General features: G+C 37.2%; 1 protein-coding gene across 1 annotated transcript in view; it reads left to right on the top strand.

Moving 5' to 3' along the window:
* Positions 1-25,152, top strand: part of HHIP (hedgehog interacting protein) — a 93,227-nt gene that overhangs the window by 51,880 nt on the left and 16,195 nt on the right. The window contains exons 5-11 of the mRNA XM_025386575.1: positions 9,344-9,495; positions 9,902-10,075; positions 11,283-11,426; positions 15,112-15,233; positions 17,372-17,495; positions 18,446-18,576; positions 22,197-22,278. Of these exons, the coding sequence (XP_025242360.1) occupies positions 9,344-9,495; positions 9,902-10,075; positions 11,283-11,426; positions 15,112-15,233; positions 17,372-17,495; positions 18,446-18,576; positions 22,197-22,278 (929 nt within the window). The remainder of the gene's footprint in view (positions 1-9,343; positions 9,496-9,901; positions 10,076-11,282; positions 11,427-15,111; positions 15,234-17,371; positions 17,496-18,445; positions 18,577-22,196; positions 22,279-25,152) is intronic.

Consider the following 25,152-nt stretch of genomic DNA (forward strand, 5'->3'; position numbering starts at 1 on the left):
TGAGCCTAAGTGCACAGAATAAAAGCTTTGCTTTCTCTAAGTGTCACCAATATTTCTATATTTTTTTCTTCAAAAAATTGTTTACTGCCAGGATTTTCTTTTTGAGAAGGGTTTATGCTTTTTGGAGGCTTATTGTTTTATTACTTTATTATTTCAAATAGATGTTTCATACAGTTTAATTTTATTAGAGCATTTTGTCTTATTGAGAAGATATTTTAGAAAACGGAACATTGGAATACTATGGATATTATTAACATCTGATGCATATTGAGCCAGATAGTCCCTTGTGTTTAAGTCATTCTCTGATATTATATTGGATTCCTTAGGCACATATATTAAAGTTTCCACAGCTGTCGACTGCTGCCCGGGCAAGATAAAAGGTACAAGTCAAACCAATCTCTAATACGCCGTAATGTATCACATGCCACAGTTCAAATGCTTTAAAAGCCTAGGGAGGAAATAGTAATATGAAGACAATAAATTAAATTCCATTTGACAAATATAAATTTTATATAAAATAAATCATATATATACATAAAATCTTGTGACTATAATAGTTGTAAGTGTATAACTGAGTATGTATATACATTTTCCCCATAGGTGGAAACATCAAAAGATCATTCATATATGGAATAAGAAGGAGCTATGAAACTAGAAATTCTAGAAAATAGCCACTTCCAGTATCTTCCAATATCTTCACTCTGAGTAGGCTGTAACTTAAACCTAGTATGACTGATTTATTTTGTTTTTTTGAAGAAAGTAGAAAAGAGAATTACTGTCACTTACAGGTAGATGATTTCCGTGTGGAATCTCTTTTATTCTCCCATTTGCACTTTTCTAATCTGTCTTTGCATCTGCTACCTTCAAAAGATAAAATGCTTGAAAATCCTAAACATATATTTGACATGGACCAATTGCCACATATCAGAGATTATATACCCCATGAGACGCTTCCTAAAATTCTGAATTGCTGGTTATCTTCTAGCAGCTCTCCAGTGTTATCTAAAGCAGGACAGATTCCTTTGTCAGGTGTGATGGAGTGTGATGGAGGTGAGCTTGTGTCCCCCCAGCATTTTAAAATTGTATATGCAGTTACGCCCTGCATAAAGACATTTGAGTCAATAATGGACCACATATATACAACAGTGGTCCCATAAGATTATAACACCATATTTTTACAGTACCTTTACTATGTTTACATGCACAGATGCTGGCCGTTGTATTAAGTTGCCTATAGTATTCAGTAAAGTAACATGCCGCACAGGTTTGTAGCCTAGGAGCAATAGGCCATACCATATAGCCTAGGTGTGTAGTAGGCTCTACCATCTCAGAAGGAATCCCCATTGTTAAGCCTTTCACAACTGTACTTTCTTGGAGGACTGAAACAGTGAGTAAACATGATTACGGAGAAGAGACAAGTTGAGCCTCAGTATTCAATTAATTGGAGTAAGTTTAAAGGAAAACCAAATCCGGAAAAGTAGAGGAAATTTTAATGAAAAGGGAGAATTCCTATTAGAAGTGATAGGTCCTTAGTTTATTGTGGCTGGTTGCATCCTCAGAGAATAGTGCAGGTCAGAAAAGCCAAAAGAGTGGATTACAAAATGACATGAGATATTTATGTCTTTCCCAAACCTAAGTTTAGAAGAAAAAAAAGAAAAAAGTCAAGTTCAAGAGTAAGAATTTTATGAATGAAAAGAAAACTACCAAATTATTTGAAGTATTCCCAAGTGGACTTGATCATGATCTCCATTTCCCTAAAAAAGAGAATGGGCTAAGTAACCTTTCAGGTTCTTTCTGGGGTGTTTTCTGACACCAAATGAGAAGTTTCCTCTCACACCCACCAGTCCTCCCACACCAGTTGTGCACCCAATGATTCAATTTAGTTCAATTCAATTCTGAAACTATCTGGACTTAGCTCAGACCTCACAGGTTAAGGACTCAGCCCCATAAGACTGCCCCTACTTCAATTACCAATCACAAATGGGGTGCCCATGCTACCACATTTCTGCCTAGCTGGCTACAAATTTGGAAGTTCCCATAATTCGCCTTTAGGCTTGATAATTCACTAGAATGACTCACAGAACACAGGAAAGCACTTTTATTTACTATTTACTGGTTTACTATGAAAGATACAACTCTGAAACAGCCAAATGGAAGAGGCATAAAACAAGATATTGCAAGGGGGTGCTGTGCAGAGCTTCCCTGCCCTCTCTGGGCATGCCATTCTCTGTGAACCCTATTGTTTAGGGCCTTATGGAGGTTTCACTACACAGACATGATTGATGATTGAATTACTGGCCATTGGTGATTGAACCCAACCTCCAGCCCCTCTCACTCCCTGGGATTGTGGGGTGGGCTGAAATCTCCAATTCTCTAATCACATGGTGGGTTCCTCTGGCTACCAGCCCCCATCTTGAAGTTATCTAGAAGCCCACCAAAGTCAGCTTATTAGTATAAAATCAGGTGTGATTAAAGGTTCCTTACAAATGAAAAACAAAATGCACTCCTATCACTCAGGAAATTCCAAGAGTTTTAGAGGCTTTGTGCCAAGAACTGGAGACAAAGAACAAATATATTTTTTTAATATCACAGAAACAAATAATTCAGTCCCTCCCATAAGCTAGCTCAGGGACCTCAGGGGATTGACTCCTGTTCTGAGACCAATTTAGACTTTTGGAACTATTGAAAAGCGATGCTCCTTATCTTTTCCAAGAGTTGTAAAGAAGTCAGTGCTCTGCAATGTGTTTCGCAGCTTATACACACAGCAAAATAACACAGCTTTAATCAACTTAAAATGCAAAGATTGTCCTCCAGTTAGTAGAAATGGTTTATATATATTTAATTTTACCTTCTCTGTATCTTGGATACTCGTTTGACTAACTTGGGAGTTTTGATCTGACCTGAATTCATATGTGAAAGTTTTACATGTCCACATTTTATCAAATGGTCTTCTTGCTCCTTCTCCTCAATTCTGAAGGATACCTTCACCTCATTCTGAAGAATGTTGGTTATTCTTTCAATACTGACAGCTATGAGAAAGAGCTTATTGTAACAGAGTGTTCCTTAAGTATTTCCTTGTGAACTTATATATGAACTTCACTGGTCTCCTCGTTCAGTGCTCACAGGAGGGCATGGCCATGAAGACACAAGTCATAAATCCTTGGGATCCTTTTATAGAAATCAATTAAAATATTCATGTGGTAGGCAGAATAATGCCCCTTCCCAAATGATGTCCTTGTCCTTTCCCTAGAACTTGTGAACATGTTACCTTACATGACAAAGGGGAATTAAGGCTGCGATGGAATTAAGATTGCTAAACAGCACATAGGAAGATTATCCTGGATCATCTGGGTGGGCTCAGTGTAATCACAAGTTCTTAAAAGTCGAAGAGGGAGACAAAAGAGGTCAGAGTGATGTGATATGAGAAGGATTCAACCCGCCATTGCTGGCTTTGAAGATGGAAGAAAGAAGACACAACCTGAGAAATGCGGATGGCTTCCATAAATTGGAAAATGAACGAAAATGGATTATCTCCTAGCACCTCCAGAAAGAAACTTAGCTCTGCCAACATTTAATATAAACTGTGAGGCCCATGTTGAACTCTAATCTACAAATTAAGATAACAAATTTGTGTTATTTCAAGCCACAAAGTTTGTGGTAAATTTTCATAGCAGTAATAGAAAATGAATACAATCTGGTATTGTGTTTGAACTAACAGTTCTCAAACAAACCTGTTTTCCCATTTCCAACCAGCAAATAGTTCCAATCTAAGAGAAAGCATAGATTTGTGTGAGAGGGTCACATGTTAGCCCCAAGTCCTCTTTTTCCTCTTTTTCCTTTCATGATACATATCAGCAAAACATATGCAAGAAAATGACAGTTAATAAAAGAAATGTGAAAGCCTGCCTTATAGTAAAAGTATATATCTTATAGGGAATTCAAAATACCACCACTCTATTCTTACGTTAATTCTTAAAAATTCCTTGAGCATTAAGAGAGCAACAATTTTACTAGAGAGCTTCATTCATACCTGTGTGCCTGTGTCATGTACATAACATAAATTACAAGATGGTCTTACTGTTTGTAGAAACTCTGCTCATTTCTTCATGTAATTTAGTTTTTATGTAATCAAGCTGGTTTTTTTCTTTTTCTCAGCAAGTTTTAGAGTGGGGAAACCTCAGGCACCAATATATAAATTAATCTTTGTGTCAGAAGTTACCAAAAATATTTAATTCTTATCTTTAACACTTGTTTTTTGACCATGCACATTTCCAACATTGTAGCATTGTTCATTCTCCTCAAAAATCTCCAAGTATGGTTGGAATGAAACAACTCAAAATTCAAAACTATACTTTGTTATGTGCTTCCATATATAAACTCATTGAGAGCAGGAATTTATTCTTGTTAATTGTTTATCCCTAAGCACCATATCCAACACATAATGGGTATTCAATAAGTATTTGTGGAATAAATGTAAAATAAAATTTTTGACAAGGCAGTAACAACTAATGTCTTGAACATAGTGTCACATTACTTAGTTTATGTTTCATGGCTTTCTTAATATCATAGGGTCATGTTGTGGATGACTGAACTTGAAGTCAGCCACTTCCCAAAAGGTCACTAAGAAAAATTGTGTTTCCTAAAATGTACAAGTCAGTAATTCCTGAAGGACATTAGGGCAAATTTAAAGCAAAAACAGAAATCAGAAAAAAAATAACTTTAACCACATTAAAATATGAAGAGAATGCTGTCTTTTAAATATCACAATGAAAGATGTTGCCCCACAATGTCTGTTAAAAAAGAAAAAAATAGGGCCAAGTGCAGTGGCTCACACCTGTAATACCCACACTGTCAGAAACTAAGGCAAGAGGATCGCTTGAGCCCAGAAGTTCAAGGCTGCAGTCAGCCATGATTGTGACACTGCACTCCAGCCAGGGTGATAGAGTGAAACCATGTGTAAAAAAAGAAAAGAAAAAAATACTTTATGTTATAATCATTTTATGATTATCTCTTCTTTCAAATGGATACTTAATTATTCAAAGAAGGGAATATCCTTAATTGGTTAGAACTTTGATCTGTTCACCAGGGAAGAATTTATCCCAAAGCTGCAGCACTAGGTCTGATCTTGTACTTACATTAAAGTTATCAGTACTCTTCATTTTGTGGTTGTCTATTTTCTGTGGACCCTGTGAAATTGCTTTTAAGAGCTGACTGATAACTAGAATGGCAGATAGTTAAACACTTATTAAAAGTGCCCAAAGAGGGTTTTATGATTTTCTCTGAAACAAGTTAGACTCCAGGTTCCAAATTGTGGGAACATTATTTTCAAATCATTCAGCACTCCAAATTTGAGCAGTCATTTGTGTTTGCTGTAGGGCTGTCCAGAAGTTAATGTAGCATTGAAGAGCTGAGCAAAGGGGAAGAGGGGGTCTTGTGTCAGCCTATGTTGCTTGGATGAGGTTCAAGTCAGTAAGTTGTTTTTTTTTTAAGCATTACCAAACTGAGGAAACCCTAAAATCTTGTTGGTAAGTTACTTGTTACCCTTCTAGCTTTCAGTTTTGTTCTAGCAATGCTGTCTGTGCATTCCCAGAAGCACAACATACAAAGTGCTCAGTGCTAATAATGAAGTACAATTATGATGTGAATATTTGGACAAATCACTGCTTTTCACATGAGTAAGGATAAACATTTTGGACATTGGTTAACAGTTTTTAAAAGTATAATGTTAGGGCTGGGTGCAGTGGCTCACGCCTGTAATCCCAGCACTTTGGGGGGCCGAGGAGGGTGGATCACCTGAAGTCAGGAGTTCAAGACCAGCCTGGCCAACATGGTGAAGCCCCATCTCTGCTAAAAATGCAAAATTAGCTGGGCATGGTGGCGAGTGCCTGTAATCCCAGGTACCGGGGAGGCTGAGGCAGGAGAATCACTTGAACCCGGGAGATAGAGATTACATTGAGCCGAGATTGAGCCATTGCACTCTGGCCTGGGCAAAAAGAGTGAAACTCCATCTCAAAAAAAAAAAAAAAAAAAAAAAAAAGGATAATATTAGAAGTCAGTGTCTTTTTGAAAGGCACGACTGCCTGAATCACAAATCTTCCATTTGCCATTCTATTAATATGTTTTTCTCCCTTTTTAGCCAGCTTGGCTCAACTAATCACTAGAAGCTCAGGAATAAAATAAAAACTCCCCAGATGCTCCCTAGACTCAATTCAATAATTGACATTTCTGGAAGGAGTGTATGATTTTGATTCCATATTCTCTGAGCCATAAAACCACACATAATGAAGGGGAAGGATGAGAAGTGGTAAGAAGGAGAGCAGTTAGTAATACTGACACCAGGGCTTTGTTGTTTTTTTCTACTGAGCCTCTAAAGTTGCGTTATCGGATTTGGAAACAGAGTGAAGAGAAAAGGGAGTCTTTGGGTTAGGGGACTAGACCAACAGAATGGGGCTTTGAACACACACAGTCAGAGCTGGGGCAAAGGGGACTATGATAATAGAAGGAAGTACAGGAGCCTGGGAGATCTGGTCTGCTGGCCAGTCCCAGTTCCAGGCACCAACATCCAGGCTCTCGGGCTAGGACAGTGTCCTAGTGAAGACTACAGCTGAAGCAACCTTAAATATCTGGTGGTATTTCTGATGGTGTGGCCTCTAACTGACCCTAGTCTAAAATTAACCCTTCAGTGCCCAATCAACATATTTCTTCATAAGATCTTGAAAAATGACCCAGACCTTAGAGATAGGTTTGCATTTGAGAGTTAAATCATAATTTGTCAGTAATATATTTTAATTAAATAGACAACATAACTCTGAAGTCTAATTCAAGTGAAACATGAGCTCTCAATACATTAATCTCCTGGCACAGTGTGGCACAACAGGAGTGTATCTCTCCTTTCTAATTTCTGAACATTTAAGAATCCTGTTATATAATTTTTAAATCTAGATTTGAGAAAATCTAGGATATTTACATAATATATTAAATTGTTTTCATCAGTGTAGTTATAAAAGTGAGTATTTCCCTGAAATGACTTAAGAGTAGTAAAATTTCTAAACTACTTTGCACCTGGAAGTTGACCCAAAAATGAGGTCATATGTAATGATTAATCAATTGTAAATCCTATTATCTGAAAAATTCAGACTTACTGACTTTTTTTAATTGCTTTTTTGATTTATTTCTCTGTCATTCACATGTCTCATTCTTTTTCCATATTTGGCACTTGACTAAATGTCAAAAATGCCCCCAAAGTCATTTCTGTGATAGATGGTATCTCTAAAGTGAACGGTTGTCCTCCATCACTTGTGGATTTGTTTCAATCTCTTTTCCCATCTGTCTTTCTACGGTGCCTTAATTCTACATTCTTAATTCCTGAAAAGCAACCAACACAGTTTTAAAGCATGTTGCTATCCAATTCAAATTGTATTTCTGATGATTTGATTAAAAACTACAAAGAACTACTTTCAACAAAAGCTGCTTATAGTGGAACAGAAACATTTGTGAAGTAGGCATGCAGTACTTAACCTGCACTCACAGCTTTAGAGGGAAATATATTTGAGGGAGGAATTAATCACAAACGAAATCCCACCCTTGGGCCTCATTAGACAATCCGTCAAGGAGGTTCCAATGTGCAGTGGCTTCTCTACAGTCAAATTGTACTTACATATCCTAGCTTCCAGTGTCTCATGAGAAATCTAAGAGATTTTTATATAATGAAGATTTAAGCAGAAAAACAGCACCCTCGAGTTAATACTAAAATCACCAGAACAAGATAATCTGTAAAACAGAGAGTCATTCATATATAAGTCATTAGAGTTTTACCTTTATGATTAAAATTAAAATTATGCATACTGTGATGAGCAAGAAAGTTGACTTTTTGACATTGAAATAATGATTTGGTCGTTCTGTGTATTTGAAGCCATTTTAATATTTATATGCTCTGAAAGTTTGGGTATTCTACTTTGGGTGATCTATATCTAAAAACAGTTTTCTCTAGGCCAGGAAACAAATCGATGTTTATTAAAAGTAAACTTTTATGCCTAAACCTTTGAATTCTGAACTCCATGTAAAATAAGAACTACAAACAGTTCCTTGCTTTGCTAATAACATCTACTATTCTGTGGGGGACAAAAACATGAGAGTGCTTCCATGACTGAACATGACCTTGTGAAGAGGTTGCAGTATTAGAGATTTTTTTTTTTTCTCTGCTAACACTTGAGAAGGAATAACTTCTCATAGCTTTTTGCCATAGGCTATGTCGTGATGTTTAATGGAATAAATAAGGTGATGTGCCATCAGCAGTTGCAGCATTCAATTTATATGCCATGTTTTTCACCGAGAAAGTGCTCCCTGGCTTTATTAGTATGTGAACTTTAAGCCTCTGATCTAGATAATTTTAGATACTTTGATTTCATTATAGAAATTCCTAGACTACTTGTGGGATAAAACAAAGGCTAAGATCATATTGAATTTCAACAAGTTGAATTAGCAGAAAATGAAGATAAAATGCCTTTCTATTTAAGAACATGATGATGTTTTAATTGTTATAGCATTTGGCATGCCTAATGTATACAATCCTTGACATTCGTATAATAACACAGGAAAGTTGTTTGGGATTTTTCTTTAATTTCCTAGTGTCCCCTTTCCTCCCTAGCATTTCTCCCACTCCTTCCCCAGCCGTGGCCTTTAGGCCTCCTCCCGCTGCTTCATCCTTCTGTAAAGAAAAACCTTATACAGCGAAGGGATTCGTGTAAAACTGCCTCATTTATAGATAGATAGGCAAGGCTGCCTATTACCTAGCTATGATGAACAGACCACCATCGTTGTGACAACTGATGTAGATGCCTCCAGGGTAAAGCAAAGGTTTACATATTACACAAGCAATTTAACTGTTTTCTAAACATATTGCCAAGACAGTGGGAGTTGGCAGCCCACACTGTGTTTTAGGTTTTGGAGACTTGGATTAGAAGTGACTGTTGATTATGAACCTTTTTATTTGTCTTCTATGAACTACAAGCAACCTAGTAACCCGGGAAAGAATTCTTCACAGCACTTAAACTTGTCTTCCCGGCGTCCCAAGATTACATACACAAATCACTTGACAAAAGTGGTGTAAGACTCTTGCGCATAGATAACCACACAAGACAATTGTCTTGTTCTAACCCTTAAAGAGTTCCACAAAGTGAAATGCTTTATAATCCTTTTTTGTGCAGTAGGCAAGGAAGAAAAGAAAGGAGGTTGGGCAAAGATTATCCAAAGGAAAGAAAGAGACTCTTTTGGGGTTCCAGTTGAAACACAATAAAGAACATAATTAACTTTACAATTCTTTGTGTTTTTCATTTGACTGCAGGGAGGAGATGAAAGAGGACTGCTAAGCCTCGCATTCCATCCCAATTACAAGAAAAATGGAAAGTTGTATGTGTCTTATACCACCAACCAAGAACGGTGGGCTATCGGGCCTCATGACCATATTCTTAGGGTTGTGGAATACACAGTATCCAGGTATCACTAAAAGGCATCAAAGCATAGACATTTTTCATCTTATTTTCTCATCATTTTTTCATAAGCTTTTTTATTTAGAAGTTGCAAACAAGTAGCCAAATAAGGTGGCAATAATTAAATCATTATCTCCGTCTTACTGAAAACCCCCTATGTGTCTTTAAGAGAAATTGAGAACAACAATGGTTTTGACATTTTTCCTCAATTATCTCTCAACTTAAAGGCTACTTCTGAAACTTGGAAAATAATGTGATTTTTCAGCAATTTCTATTAGCTCCATTTCAAATATATGTTTCCTTATTTACTATGTGCCAGGAGTTTGCTTTTTCATTTATACACTATTTACTTTCTAATGGACTCACCTTAAATCTTTTAACAGTCATGGTATTGTTTTCTTCCCACAATGTAGAAAAAATCCACACCAAGTTGATTTGAGAACAGCCAGAGTCTTTCTTGAAGTTGCAGAACTCCACAGAAAGCATCTGGGAGGACAACTGCTTTTTGGTCCCGACGGCTTTTTGTACATCATTCTCGGTGATGGGATGATTACACTGGATGATATGGAAGAAATGGATGGGTTAAGGTAAAAGACTGATCACAAATGGGTTTCTGTCAAGGTTAAAATGGTTTAAGTGCCAGGAGAAAAGGTGGGCACCGGTAAATTAAGAACCATCTTTGAAAGGTCACCTTGTTTAAATACTTAACTTTTGTCGTCAGTGTCTGCATTTATGAAATGGAGAGGAATTCACTGATAACGCTATGTGATCTTTTGTTTGTCATGAAAAGAGTTACTCTTGTGTAGTTCTCTGCTCCGGGGCTGCCTCTGCTACGCACAGCACTGAAAAGCAGTGGCCCTGTACAACCATACTGCCTCTCAACACTGCGTAATGGGCTAAGATCGCCCAGCGAAGCTGCTTGGGGAATACAGAATACATAGATGTAGGTTGACAAAAATTAAGAGAACAGAGGCAGAAGAAAAAAAAAAAGCAGGGTACTACTGATGCCACAGTCCTCAGCCACCATCACACTGTGTCTTGGTTCAGTTGCTTGTCTGGTTTCATTTTCCACAATAAGGAATTTATTTTATTTAATTACTCATTTATTTATTCAGACAAAGTCTCACTCTGTTGCTCAGGCCAGCATGTAGCGGCGCCATCATGGCTCACGGTGGCTTCAAACCCCTGGGCTCAAGAGATCCTCCTGGCCGCATGCCACCACATCTGGCTCATTTTAAAATTGTCTGTAGGCCAGGCGCGATGGCTCACGCCTATAATTGCAGCACTTTGGGAGGCCGAGGTGGGTGGATCACGAGGTCAGGAGATCGAGACCATCCTGGCTAACACGGTGAAACCCCGTCTCTACTAAAAATACAAAAAATTAGCCAGGCGAGGTGGTGGGCGCCTGTAGTCCCAGCTACTCGGGAGGCTGAGGCAGGAGAATGGCGTGAAGCCGGGAGGCAGAGCTTGCAGTGAGCCGAGACCAGGCCACTGTACTCCAGCCTGGATGACAGAGAGCGACTCCGTCAAAAAAAAAAAAAAAAAAAATTTGTAGAGATGGAGTCTCGCTGTGTCGCCAGGCTAGCCTTGAACTCTTGGCATCAAACAATCCTCTCACCTTGGCTTCCCAAAGTGCTGGGATTACAGACGTGAGCCACTGCACCCAGCCACTTTAATATTTTATTTCAACTAAGGGGATGATTCTTTCATCAATAGAACAACCTCACCATATTTAATATAGGTGAGATATATAATGAAAATGTAAAACACATATTCTGTCCCCCAATTTCTCAGTGATTTCACAGGCTCAGTGCTACGGCTGGATGTGGACACAGACATGTGCAACGTGCCTTACTCCATACCAAGGAGCAACCCACACTTCAACAGCACCAACCAGCCCCCTGAAGTGTTTGCTCATGGGCTCCACGATCCAGGCAGGTGAGAACACGTCTGTCTTCTCCCTGACTTTAAAGCCAGGCGGGGATCCGGGAACCGGGAAAATATAGCATAGAGCATATACCATCACAGAGCAGCCAAAGATGGTATCTAAGGCCGTGCCTCTGAAATCACAACGGGTCCTTACTCAAGTGAGTATTTAGCACTCTGTCTTCTATTATTGTGAGAAGCAGATTGAGAAGGCAGATTAGACAAGGAAAAGGACAAATTCATGGAGAAAAATTCACCTTAAAATGTGGAGAGGTTATTATCAGATAAACACTATTGGACTAGTGTAATGACCAATACTTTAATCTGAACAGTTTAGAGAGATACACTTTTTGATCTGTCTCCTTAAATCCCACTGAATCTTAAGTTCTTTATATATTACATGAGAGTGATAATAACTGCCTTGCAATGATTAAATAAAAATCTGTAAGTAAAGTACCAAATAGTGTGTCTGACCCCTGGTAAGTTTTAAATAAACTGCAATTCTTATTATCATAGCTTCACTTAAAATATGATGCTGCAGTGTTAATTTGCAAGGAGTTGAGCAAAATATTAACTTTTATTTCACTTTGAAAACATTGCAAATACTAAAGGACTCCATATTAACTGTTGGTACTATAATGAACCAAAACAAAAGATAACTAAAAAGTATGTAGAGTGAGAAATTTGGGGTACATTTTGTAAAAATGCTATGAAGTATAATACAGCAATTCAGTAACAAAAGCTTCATCCAGTCTATGATCTATTATTCCTACTCAGGGATATCCATTCATTTACTCAGCCACATCCATTCATTTACTAGGTAAGTTATTATTACCATTTAATGTTTATTGAGTGTTCACTATGTGCAAGGTGAATATTTCTCAAACTTTTTATTTTTATAATCCCTCATGCCCTTCATCTCCCCTCCATCAAACCCAAGTCTACAGTTCATTTCCTTTTTGGCATCTCAGCAGATCTTAAAATCTGTGCGACAGGGAATACTTAAGGTGGGTTCAGGATGTGGAGGAAACTGTCACATTCCATTCCTAGAGCTCAGAACTCACAGATACCACCACAAAGCAACACTTTGAAGTCAGGCAGCCTGAGTCACCACAATCCCACTGGAGCTTTCTCACAACCTTCCTGGGGGTCCTGAACCTCAGTGCAAAAACATGGGACGAGGTGCTTTACAGACCAGATGTGTGGCAAGATGCCTGTGCTGCGGGGCCTCCCCACCTCTGGTGGCAGAGGGCTGAAGGAGAAGTTGGTGTTTATGTTCCACTTCCCTCCAAGAGTATTCTAAGCAGAAGACGATTTAATAAAGTAGAAAGAAAACTAAATTAATCATTGGCTAAAAATAAAGCAAACTTTTGTTAAGCACTTTGCTGCAGGGTGCTGAACTAAGTATCTTGTGTACTTCATCTCCTCTCTGCTTCTCAGCAAGGCTCACCATCAGCCCCACCTCTCCCACTCCCCTGTTATTAATAGACTAGTTTTCAGGACAGTGGTAGATGTGCAGCAAAATTGAGATAAAGGCATAGACATTTTTATATTACCCTTACCTCCACACATGCATAGTCTCTCCCATTATTATCATCCCCCATAGAGAAACATTTGTTATAGTCGATGAACTGACACTGACACGTGATAATCACCCGGAGCCCATGGTTTACATTAGGGTTCACTCTTGGTGTTGTGCATTCTGTAGGTTTAGACAAATAGATAATGACATTATAGTCATATAATGACACCATTATAGTATCACCCAGAGAGTGCCACTGGCAGGGCGCTTTTTCACATAAGAAACTGAAGGTTACAACGGTCAAGCAGTTCTTAGTGGATCTGGTATTCAGCCAGAGCCATAGCTCCAAGCCCCCAGCAACTCCATCTGGCCTACTTTCCAGATTTGCTGTTTCTTGTTGGAAACAAGTCAAATCTCTTTTTCTCATAGTTTCTCCATCTTCAAAGAAAGGTAATAGAGGAAAATGTTCTCCCCGCTGTGGATTTAGTTCCACCTTAAGTCACAGCATGACTCTATCATGATCCCTGCCAGGCATTGTCTTCTGTGAATCATTGAACTAGAGAGGACAATAAAGGGACTGTTGCCACAGAACAACTAACCCATCTTTGGCAGGTCAGGCTTATGGTTTCCCTGTCATGAATGAGATCATCTGGAGCCAAGAGTGTATGTTTTGTTTTTTGTTTGTTTGTTTTTTTTTTTTTTTTATAATTACTACATGACTCTTCTGTCTCTTAAGAATCAGCACCAACTCTCATTTTTGTATCTTATTTTTTAAATTTCTTTATTAGCTCCAATGGTTTGATTTTGTTTTTAAGTAATTAATATATTTTGTTGGCCTAGAACAGTGATTCTCAGTGGGAAAATTTTACCCCCAGGGGACATTCGACAATGTCTGGAAACATTTTTGGTTTTCACAATTAGGGTGTGGTGGAGGGCGAGGGAGTGATGCTACTGGCATTTCGTGTGTAGAAGCCAGAGATGCTGCTAAACACCCTATAGTTGGCAGCACAGCCTCCCCAGACAAAAAATTACCTGGCCCAAAATGTCAGCAGTGCCAAGGTTGAAAAATCTAAAAACAATGCAAGCCTGTTTTCCACACTTTTGATAACTTCAAAAATTGTATTACGTAACTTTATTCTTCCCCCAACCCAAGCTCCTCATACCCAGTCCCTCAGTGACTGAAATATTCCACAAACCTTAAGCCCCTCTTATATTCCTGACTTTGAACCAGATAACAGGAAGATAGTAATGAAGTTGCAAGTCCTGCCTCCTCTTATGGAGCTTCCTGTCAGTGGCTTAAGTCACAGAGATACTCTGGCCCCCAGATTAGGAATGGAAAACATGATAACAGAGTCAACGTAAAGACTTCGACTTTTGTAGGGACCAGCTTTACTATATTCCCGGAATTAGAGCACGTGTTTTCCTGTGTTAGAGCAGCCTAAGTTTTAGAATGCAGCAAATTCATATAAGAAACTCAAAATTAATATTATAACTAGTACTGTATTGTGTGGCACAGAGATGAGTTGACAGTGACACTGTTTTTTTTTTTTTATGTTATTTTACTTTAAATTCTGGGATATGCATGCTGAACATGCAGGTTTGTTACATAGGTTTACATGTGCCATGGTGGTTTGCTGCACCTATCAACCCGTCATCTGGGTTTTAAGCCCCACATGCATTAGGTATTTGTCCTAATGCTTTTTGTCCCCTTGCACCCCATCCCACAACAGGCCTCAGTGTGTGATGCTTCCCTCCCTGTGTCCATGTGTTCTCATTGTTCAACTCCCACTTATGAGTGAGAACATGCGGTGTTTGGTTTTCTGTTCCTGGATGGTGACACTGGTTCCTATTCACAATACTTTATCAGTGTATTATACATGTGATATTCCTTAAGAACAGACTAACATTTGTTTTAAGACAGTGTGCACATTTGTAACATAAGAAATTATAAATCATAACAAGAGAAATTAAGAAATATATTCCAGAGATTAAGCTTCAACCAAGTAAGCAAACACATTGGACTACTTCCTTCAGTGCTTTCTAGAAGATCCAAACTAAATTGCTCATAGGATTCTTGCCAGTCCACAAAGGGCTCCTTCCTATGTCAGGAACCTCCAGTGTGAGCTTGGAAAAGATCACGGTAGGAATTAATGTGCATCCCCTCTTGTTATGCAGATGTGCTGTGGATCGACATCCCACTGATATAAACATCAATTTAACGATACTTTGTTCAGACTCCAATGGAAAAAACAGATCATCAGCCAGAATCCTACAGATTATAAAGGGGAAAGATTATGGTATGTAGAGCATAATTTGCTGATTTTGCTTTAGTTCGAGTTTTGTTTTAGTATATTTAGTAATTGAAGAAAAAAGGATTTCTGAAAAATGAGCATTTGGGAAAGCATAAAAACACTGGCCTAACAATCATGAGGGAGTAAATTGCTCACTTTTTAAAGCTCCAGTGACTCTTACAAGCCCTGAGGGTTCCATCTGGTTAATTACCATGGATTGAAAGGTTCTCAGTAGGTCCAAAACATTTAACAGTCCTTCAAAAGTTAGCAGCTTATATTTTGCTCATCAAAGAATCAAGATGAATAACTTCTATTCAATAGGGGAGAGCAGCTTGTCTTAACATCTTATATACAGAGAAAAGTGTTAAAAGTAAGACATTTCTCAATATCCAACATGCTTGTCTCAGCATTAGGAAAATTGTAAGTGATTCAAATAAGAATGTAATTTTTTTAAAAAATGTTTATCTTAGAGAAAACAAAGTAATCAACTTGCAAAAACAAGTCATGGGAATGGGACATTTAAGCAGTATTTTTAATAACATGATTACTTGAATATTTAGAGAGAACATGTAAAAATATAAAGTTGGATAATAAAAAAGTTCAAAACACTTAGTTTTTTCAATATTTTAGTATTTATTCCATTTGAAGGAAGCAATATATCAACCATTATTATTATTCAGGAAGCACAGTAGATTAAGATTATTAAATTGATTGCTTTTTCTATTTACTCATTCAATACAGATATTTGTTTAACACCAGGAATGAAGCAGCTGTGTTAGTTCATGTGGTATTCAGTTATTTCACTTTTTTTAGGAGCGTGTGTGTGTGTGTGAGCACGCGCATCTTTTAAAAGCCAAACCAAAGAGTAATGTGATTTGAAAAAAAAAAAAAAACTAATGAGTCACTAGCTCGATGGAATTTTGGCTATATTTGTAGGTTAAACAAAATTCTACAGTCACATTAATTGAGGTTAAGCTAAAATTGGTTACAATATTAACAGCACTACATTTATTTATTTTAAAACACATCTACAGTGCTTACTACATGCCAGACCCTATAGTAAGCACTTTATATTCATTTCCTTTACAGAACAACTCTATGTGATAGGCACTATCATTGGCCACATTGTACAAATGAGGAAACTGAAGCACAGAAAGATTAATTGTCACACAATACAAAGTGGCAGAGTCTGGATTTGAATCTGAGCAGCCTAATTCAAGAGTCTGTGATCTTAATTGTTCAATTATGCTACCTCTCAGTGTGCTCATTATTTAAAATTTCTCTTATCTTTTCTACTTTTTTGTAGTATCGTGTACACCATAATCACAAGGGAGGGGAAGAGGTCATTAAAATTACTATCTTTCCACAAAAGCCTTTGATAAAATCTGTTGATAATGACTTATTTGATATTAAATACATAAAGGGTAATTTTCAGATTAGTTTGCAAGTAGCTTTAGAGCTTTTCCATTACAATTAGCATGCAGATATCCAAGTATGTAATGGCCTGAACAGAAAGACAGAGGCACAAGACTATACACATGTAATCAGGAGTTATTGAAATAGACTTTGTTACCCACACAACTCTATGAACAGAACATTAAAATATTTTAATGAAGATATTACTTGACTAAGTTACAACATTTTCACATATAGAATAAATGCATGTTTAAAGACCTTTTCTGTACTATGTTTTTATTTTCATTAAAGTGTAGGCTTTTAAACATTTTATATCTTTTGAAAGAGGTCTGTCTCAATTTACTCAATATATGCGGAAGTATTTCCACAAAAAACTTAGTATGTAAAGCCTTAAACGTTTTTTTAAAGTATTTTGGTTCTAAAGTAAATAATCATGAGTCCCAAAATATCCAGATTCTAATTTCATTGAAAACTTGGTATGTCTTGAAAATTACAACAGCAGGCGTTTGCAGAGCATGCTCGTTTCATTTAGCTGTACATGGAGGTCTTTTAATGTTGATATTATTTAGCAAAGACTGCTTTCATTAAATATCCCTAGCAAGAAACCCTTTGGTGTATCATAGAACACATTTCAGAGTTAAATCACTGTAGTAATTGTTGTTTGGTGTACATTCCTTTTACTTTACGAAAATATGTTTCATTTGATCTAATGCTATGTTTCTTTCCAGAAAGTGAGCCATCACTTTTAGAATTCAAGCCATTCAGTAATGGTCCTTTGGTTGGTGGATTTGTATACCGGGGCTGCCAGTCAGAAAGACTGTATGGAAGCTATGTGTTTGGAGATCGTAATGGGTAGGTTTGCTGATACCACAACAGTATGATATATCAAATGACATATCCATTAATCATTTGGCAAACTGCCACAAAATATTCAAATGATTGTCTCTTTTTGTGCATCAGATGGGGATCACACATAAATAGTATTTACTGTTAGTTCCATAGATATAGTGGTTTAATTGAAGAACTTCCAAAAAGATGCTCTCTCGACAGGCGTGATAAATTTCATAAAATAATTTTTAAGTGCACAGAAGTCTTCAGATGGACTTTTCATATTATTTGGGCTCTTCCCTTCATCCTCAACATAAATTTACCATGACAATAATTAATTTGAAAACTATTATTTTACTTGCCACATAAATATTTTTTAAATTATACTGGAAGGCTCAAGATTTTTGGTTTTGCCAAATTTTCAGGACTTTAAGCAAGTTAATATAATTTGTCTCTATAAGTAGGAATAATACAAAATTAAATTTTAGTCTCAATTTTCAAGGTCACATTGTGGATAATTGTAAGAAACTCTGTGACAAAATCCAAATTAAGAATCTTGTTTCCTAAGTCACTGGCATTCAGGCATATGGCAGAGCTGATACTCTCGGTCGCTACAAGGAACTAGAAAAATGTACTGACCCCATGCTCTTCCCCTGTCCCTCTCTCTGATTAATAGCACAGCATGGATTCTAGTCCTGGCGAGGAAATATCATTCTCTGGATGAAGGGGAGGGCTTTTCTCATACTCAGGTACTTTTAGTGCCCCCTCCAAACAAAATCCTATCTTTCAGTACTTTCTCCACATATGGGAATTTCACAGTACTCACACACAGTATGGGCTTTATTATTTTCCCCTTTAGAAGCCAGGTCTATGGCAAAGCAATTGTTTGTTATGAATTTTATTTGAGACATTTTATTGTCATCATTAAACAAAAGTATGTATTCATTGTAGGTTTATGTTATGTTTTGTTGTAGGAATTTCTTAACTCTCCAGCAAAGTCCTGTGACAAAGCAATGGCAAGAAAAACCACTCTGTCTCGGCACTAGTGGGTCCTGTAGAGGCTACTTTTCCGGTCACATCTTGGGATTTGGAGAAGATGAACTAGGTACTGTACAATCTGCCATGAGGCATAAATATAGCAATCTTATCCTCTACTTGTTGGAAATGTAATCTACAGCAAAGATTAAGATGGTCCAGTTACATATTCTCTACCAGTAACTTTTCCCTGAGGGCCTTTATATTTTATTTTCACACTAGAAATACTAAAATATAAGGCAGAAAAATGGGAGGCAGGAAAAATAATTTTTTAGTCCTGAAGAGATAATTTTTTAAATGTTTAATGATATGTTTGATTATACATCTGAGTAATTTGTATATATTCTCTATCTAAAAACCTTTCCATTTATCCATGTCTCTTGGAATAAATAAAAAAGTTTTGTTGGAATCTGAAACTTGCCTTATCTGCTATTTCTTTTTTCTTTTTTCTTTTTGCCCATGGGGGCATGAAATTTGAGCAAGATGATCTGAGTACAGATCTTCTTTCCAATAGAATAGAAATTATGTTCTCATGGGACAATCTATGGTATAACATATAATGTATTTCTTGGCATGTTTATCAAAACGTATGCAGCTTAAAAAGCAAAAAAGAAGTTGAAATTGAAATATGATTCATCAGTGAGTAAATATTTTACTCTCTACTAATTCAAATTACAGAGATAAATGTAGTTTCATAGTGACTCCCTTTAAAAAATAATATTCAAAGAAACCATAACTACTATGCTCCTTTAGCCTCAGAGATAAATTTCTAGGCATAAAGAAGAATGTATGTTTCTCATGTAAATCAGAATATTTTCTCTAAAACTTAGGATTTGGATTTTTTTACATCAAATGGAGACTTCATCAGAAATAGTTTCATGCCCTTTACTTAGAATAATAAGGGACTCAGACAAGACTGTTGAAACACATAAGATACGTTTCAGAGCCACAGGAACATAACAATTCAAAGAAGAGAATCCAGTCTATTCTTTTCTTGTTCCAGTACTGAAAGCAATTTAAAAATTTTCCTTAACATTCCCTTACCCCACTCAAAGGAACCAGAAAGATACTTTTCCTCACTCACATCCTCTGTAATATAATTTTAATTTCACTGGCAAACAATGATTTGAAAAGTAAAAGAATGAGGCCAGGCATCGTGGCTTATGCCTGTAATCCCAGCAATTTGGGAGGCCAAGGCAGGTGGATCATCTGACGTTGGGAGTCCGAGACCAGCCTGGCCAACATGGTGCAACCCCATCTCTACAAAAACTACAAAAAATCAGCTGGGTATAGTGGCAGGCCCCTGTAATCACAGTTACTTGGGAGGCTGAGGCAGGAGAATCGCTTGAACCCTAGAGGTGGAGGTTGCAGTGAGCCGAGATAGCACAAAGAATGGTTTGTGTCTGAGTTAGAGATGAATGTTTAGATGTTGTGACTGAATAATTCTGATTTTCCCAGACCTTGCTACAAATGATTCATCATCACTCATTATGTTAACATCACCACCATTAGGTAAACCATCCCAAATGTCTGTGTCCACTTAATACTATTTAGGAGCAGAACTAAAAAATAAAAATACATAATCCTGACTCTCCAAAAGCTACAACCCTGTATATACCTCATAATTAAAATAAATACAGTTTCACTGGATTACATTTTAATGTGAAACTCCCTAGCTTTAATTGAAGAACCATACAAGAAAGTGAGTAAGTGTTTGCACCTTTTGAAATAAAAGTATTGAGAGTCTGGGACTTTGCATATTATTTTTTAACTATAAAGTCAGGACAGATTTGTTGTGAGGATTAAATGAAGTAAACTATAAAATATTTGACAAAATAATTTTAATTCTTTTGCTTACATTCCTTTGCTTTGTACTTTCATTTTTATTTTTTCTGTTGTGCCTACGTTTTTAGTACAAACTGTGTAAATCTTTTTCAGAAGTAGAAGAGTAGCAGGGTGTGTTTAATGCACAATAGTAAGAGAAATATAGACTAAATCAAGGATTATTTCATGAGGGAGGACCAAATATAAATTTTAAAACTTTATAAATGTGTAATTATAAATACAGCTTCTAATTTTCTATTCACATGATCAATTCAACACATAGAATTATATGGAAGTAGTGGTGATAAACGGGGTGGTTTTCTCCTAAAAGAGTACCTCATCTGTTGTATTTCATCATTATGAACACAGCTAGCATCAAGAGTTAAGAGTTTAGAGAGTTGAGACGGAGCATCATGGTGTCTCTCTCTCTCTCTCTCTCTTCTTCTCTCTCTCTGTCTTTCTCTCCCCTCTCCCCCAGTGTTTATTTTAACACATTGCGATGCACTTTCATATATTCCAAAAAAGCTAAAGATTAAGAAGGCACACCCCAATTTCATGTGGCCTCAAATTATCAATTAACGGTAACAACTTGATAACTAACATGTATCAATCTTGCACAGAAATAAATCAAGATAAAACTTGCCCATTTAATAGTCACTCAACAAATATTTATTGAGCACCTACTCTGTGCAAAGCTCTGTTCTGGATGCTGGGGATGCAGCAGTGGATAACGAGACAAAAAGTCGGCTGGGCGCAATGGCTCACGCCTGTAATCCCAGCACTTTGGGAGGCCAAGGCGGGTGGATCACGAGCTCAGGAGATCGAGACCATCCTGGCTAACACGATGAAACCCCGTCTGTACTAAAAATACAAAAAAAAAAAAAAAATTAGTCAGGCGTGGTGGTGGGCGCCTGTAGTCCCAGCTACTCGGGTGGCTGAGGCAGGAGAATGGCGTAAACTTTTTCAGGGAGCCGAGATCACGCCACTGCACTCCAGCCTGGGTGAGGAGCGACACTCCGTCAAAAAAAAGAAAAAGACAAGAAGTCTAAACTAGTGTCATGAAATTTATGTTGCACAGGAGGAGGAAAATCAAAATAAATTTTTAAAAATACTGTATATAAATTGGTGATAAATGCTTTGAAGAAAAATCTAGTAGTGAAGAGGAATTTGTTGGGAGTTGGGGAAGGTGCGATTTTAAAGTGCAGTCAGGAAAGGTGATATTTAAGTACAGCCTTGAAGGAGGGGGAAAAAGATGAACCTAGTGGAGACTCACAGGAAGATGGAGCCTGTAATAGGGGCCTGGAACAGCAAGAACCTGAGACAGGAGCCTGAGTTGGGAACTTGCCTCCCATGTCTGAAACCACAAGCCAGTGAGGCTACAGAAGAGTGAACAAGAGGGCAAAATGTTGCAGATGAGGTTATAGCAGTAAGTGCTACTGTCAGGATTTGCTTTTGCTCTGAATGAGATAAGAAGCTATTGCAGAGCATTGAAACAAAGGAGTGTGATCCAACTTACATGATCTAACTCTTTTGAAAAGAATCACTGTGGCTGGTACGTTGAGAATACACACAGAAGAACAAGAGTGGCAACAGGGAGCTCAGTTAGACAGCTGTTACCATAATCTAGATGAGAAATAATATCTGCTTGCACTGGAGTAGTAGTGGGATATGGAAAGGAGTGACTGGAATCTGGAATTCTGGATGCACTGTAAAGGCAGACATGTGAGACTCTTGCATAATCTTTAGGCAAGTGATTTTCTTGTGGACAGATGGAGATAGATTTACATACAGAATAACTGCCAGGCAATAGGAAGTAAGGACCTGTACTGCTATAAATTTGCTTACTGTTATTTCTTTCTTTAACAGGTGAAGTTTACATTTTATCAAGCAGTAAAAGTATGACCCAGACTCACAATGGAAAACTCTACAAAATTGTAGATCCCAAAAGGTGAGATTTCTTTTTATCCCATTAAGTCAATAATTTTCTTCTTCCAGTTATTTTTGTTCATTCAATTAATGATAGGAACGTCACAATTAGCAATCAGCCAAGATGTACACTTCTGCCACTTCCATATGCTTAGCACTGTCCTGAGAGGATCCTCTTCCCCTGTCTATGATGACTAATGCCACTATGCAGAACTTCAAAAGCTCATTCGTGTGGTTCTTGCTGTCATCACAGAGCAACATTATATTCATGGAATCAGAGTCTTCAGTTAAAAGCCAGACAGGGGCCCTGACATGTGAGGCAGTGGCTTAGGCTCTGGTGTTGGAAGCCATAAACCCTCCTTATTGTAAAGAAAATGAGAAACATACTGGCAGACATGACAGGTGCTTAGTATGATTTTTGTTAAGTAAACAGGTAAGTTACTCTGGCAGTTCAACATCTGAGCCTCATTTGGAAACTATCTGAAAGCTCACAGCGCTCATGAAGACTGTGGTAACTAGACAAATATAAACTTAAGTAGGGTTTTGTTATTTGCTTCAGCAAAAGAAAGATTTGAATGTTTTAATCCTTTAAAGAATATGTTTATCTCGCCCCGGTCCTTCCCACTCATGCATCACAACATTTATACATATGTACTTCAATCATCTTGAATCATCACTAGTCAGTTGTTAATTTCATGGATCAAACCTGAATTATCAGAAGCTGCTAAAATTATATGTTGTTGAAAAGACATTAGTCATCAATTTAGAAACAGCTAATCATAACGAAACCTGAGGATCCTTACAGACACGACTGTTGCTGAGCACTCGGACTTGTTACTCTTTAGCCACACTATGCTGCAAATTTCAGATTCCTTCTATATTATTTTCATGACTCCATTTTCAAATTTCAATTCAAGTCTTTTTCAAAAAAGTTAATTCTAATACTCTGAAAAGTTTACTAAGGGCATTTTAAAATATTCTTTTTAAATTGTAAATTGTGTATGTTTTTCTGAAATTTTCTCCTTTTTTATATGACAAAACGCTTTTCTGAGAGAAATGTAGGTTGACATTGGATCTTGCAGAACAAAAAGAAGAACCAGTTCTAAATGATCTCTGGGCAGTATCACATATCACATATCACAGGTTGATAACATCCCTTCTCTATTTGACTGTATACATTTTCTTTCACAGTAAGAGAAATACCCATCTATATACTACAGCAATTTCTTCCCCTCAAATGTGAAATTAATGTCCTCCATAAGAAAAGCAAAGACATAAACAACAACAACAAAAAAATCAGACACTTAGGGGATTGTTGAAGTTGGCAACCTTAAGAATAAAAATCAAACTAACATTAATTCACAAAATTCTAAAGATTCATAATGAGGTGTAGGGGTTTCACTCAGATATAATACAATTAGTTTCAAAACAGTCATTGTTATTCTATTATACTGTCTAAGTCTATATGTTTTTGCAAAGTACCTGGTAGCATTGTAATGGATTCTCTCTCCTTCTCACAAAAATCTTTCTCTCTTCATTTGGATTGTTTAGTCTGTGACTGAGTGGAGGTGAATTTTACACCTTCAGTCTATTATTAGTGTCTAATTACCAAGGTTGCCATAAGGGACCTTGGCTTTGTGATCTTAGTTCTCCTCTAGTAGGGTGGTCTCAGAGTGACATACCTGAAGGCCTGACTTCTCATTATGGTGCCTGTTTCTGGTGAGTCATGTCATGTGGGGGGCCTGGGTTAAGATTTGTGTTTGCTTTTCAGAAGGTGGGGGAAGTAGCAGAGTCCCAAAGAAACCGTCCTTGTACACAGACATGAGCGTAAATTTCAAAATTAAACTGACTATAAGAAAACAAATGTTTTTATAAACATTTGTTGGGAGCCTCATGCTGTTTTGATTTGGCCATCAACGTTTATTATTATTGTATTTCTTCCTAGATGAGTTGAAGTTCTATATAAGCAGAAACTTAAGTGTGTGAACAGGATTATTTTGGAAACAAACTAATTACAAGCATAGTGGTATTCAGGATGTCCGTGTTACGGCAGAATTGTTTTTCTAAAATTTTTGAGGCTGAATTTTAAAAAAGAATCTTATCAACTAAAAAAACAATATATAGACACATTTTGTTATACCAAAAGTCAAACACACAAATTAAACTCTTAGGTTAATTGTATTCTCGTACCAAAGCCCCCAGACTTGCTAGAATAATGTTTTCAGAATAACTTTCAAACATCAGTTGATTTGTGGCCCAAGAAGAGAAAAGCAGAAAACTGTGAAATTTTTATTTTCTGTATTATATGTCATAGAAGTTACATTCTTACCATAGGATTTATGTTTTTCCTATTTTTTTCCTACATGTGCGCATGCACACACACACAAACACACAATGAGGGAGTTTAGAAACCATGGAAACTATACGTATAGTATCTCTTAAATCATTTTGGCAAAAACAGATAAGGTTCTAGTATTACAACCTCAGTCTGTAAGGACAATTTGATCTAAAGCTGTAAGCTACATAATCATTTACGTAAGTTTCAAATCAATTACAGTGTGCAGCAACCTCAGAAAAGGATGGTGAGATATCCTCTTGTAAAAATTAAATGCCATTGTTTAGCATGAAAAAAAAAGAAAAGAAAAGACAATGCCTAGAACTCAGGAGTTAAGAAAAAACTCCTGAGTTTAACAAAAAACTCCACCAGGCCGGGCGTAGTGGCTCATGCCTGTAATCCCAGCACTTTGGGAGGCCGAGGTGGGTGAATCACCTGAGGTCAGGAGTTTGAGACCAGACTGGCCAATCTGGTAAAAACTCCATCTCTAGTAAAATCACAAAAAATTAGCTGGGCATGGTGGCGGGTGCCTGTAATCCCAGCTACTCGGTAGGCTGAGGC

Source organism: Theropithecus gelada, chromosome 5 (genome assembly GCF_003255815.1).
Source record: "Theropithecus gelada isolate Dixy chromosome 5, Tgel_1.0, whole genome shotgun sequence".
Lineage (NCBI taxonomy): Eukaryota > Metazoa > Chordata > Mammalia > Primates > Cercopithecidae > Theropithecus > Theropithecus gelada.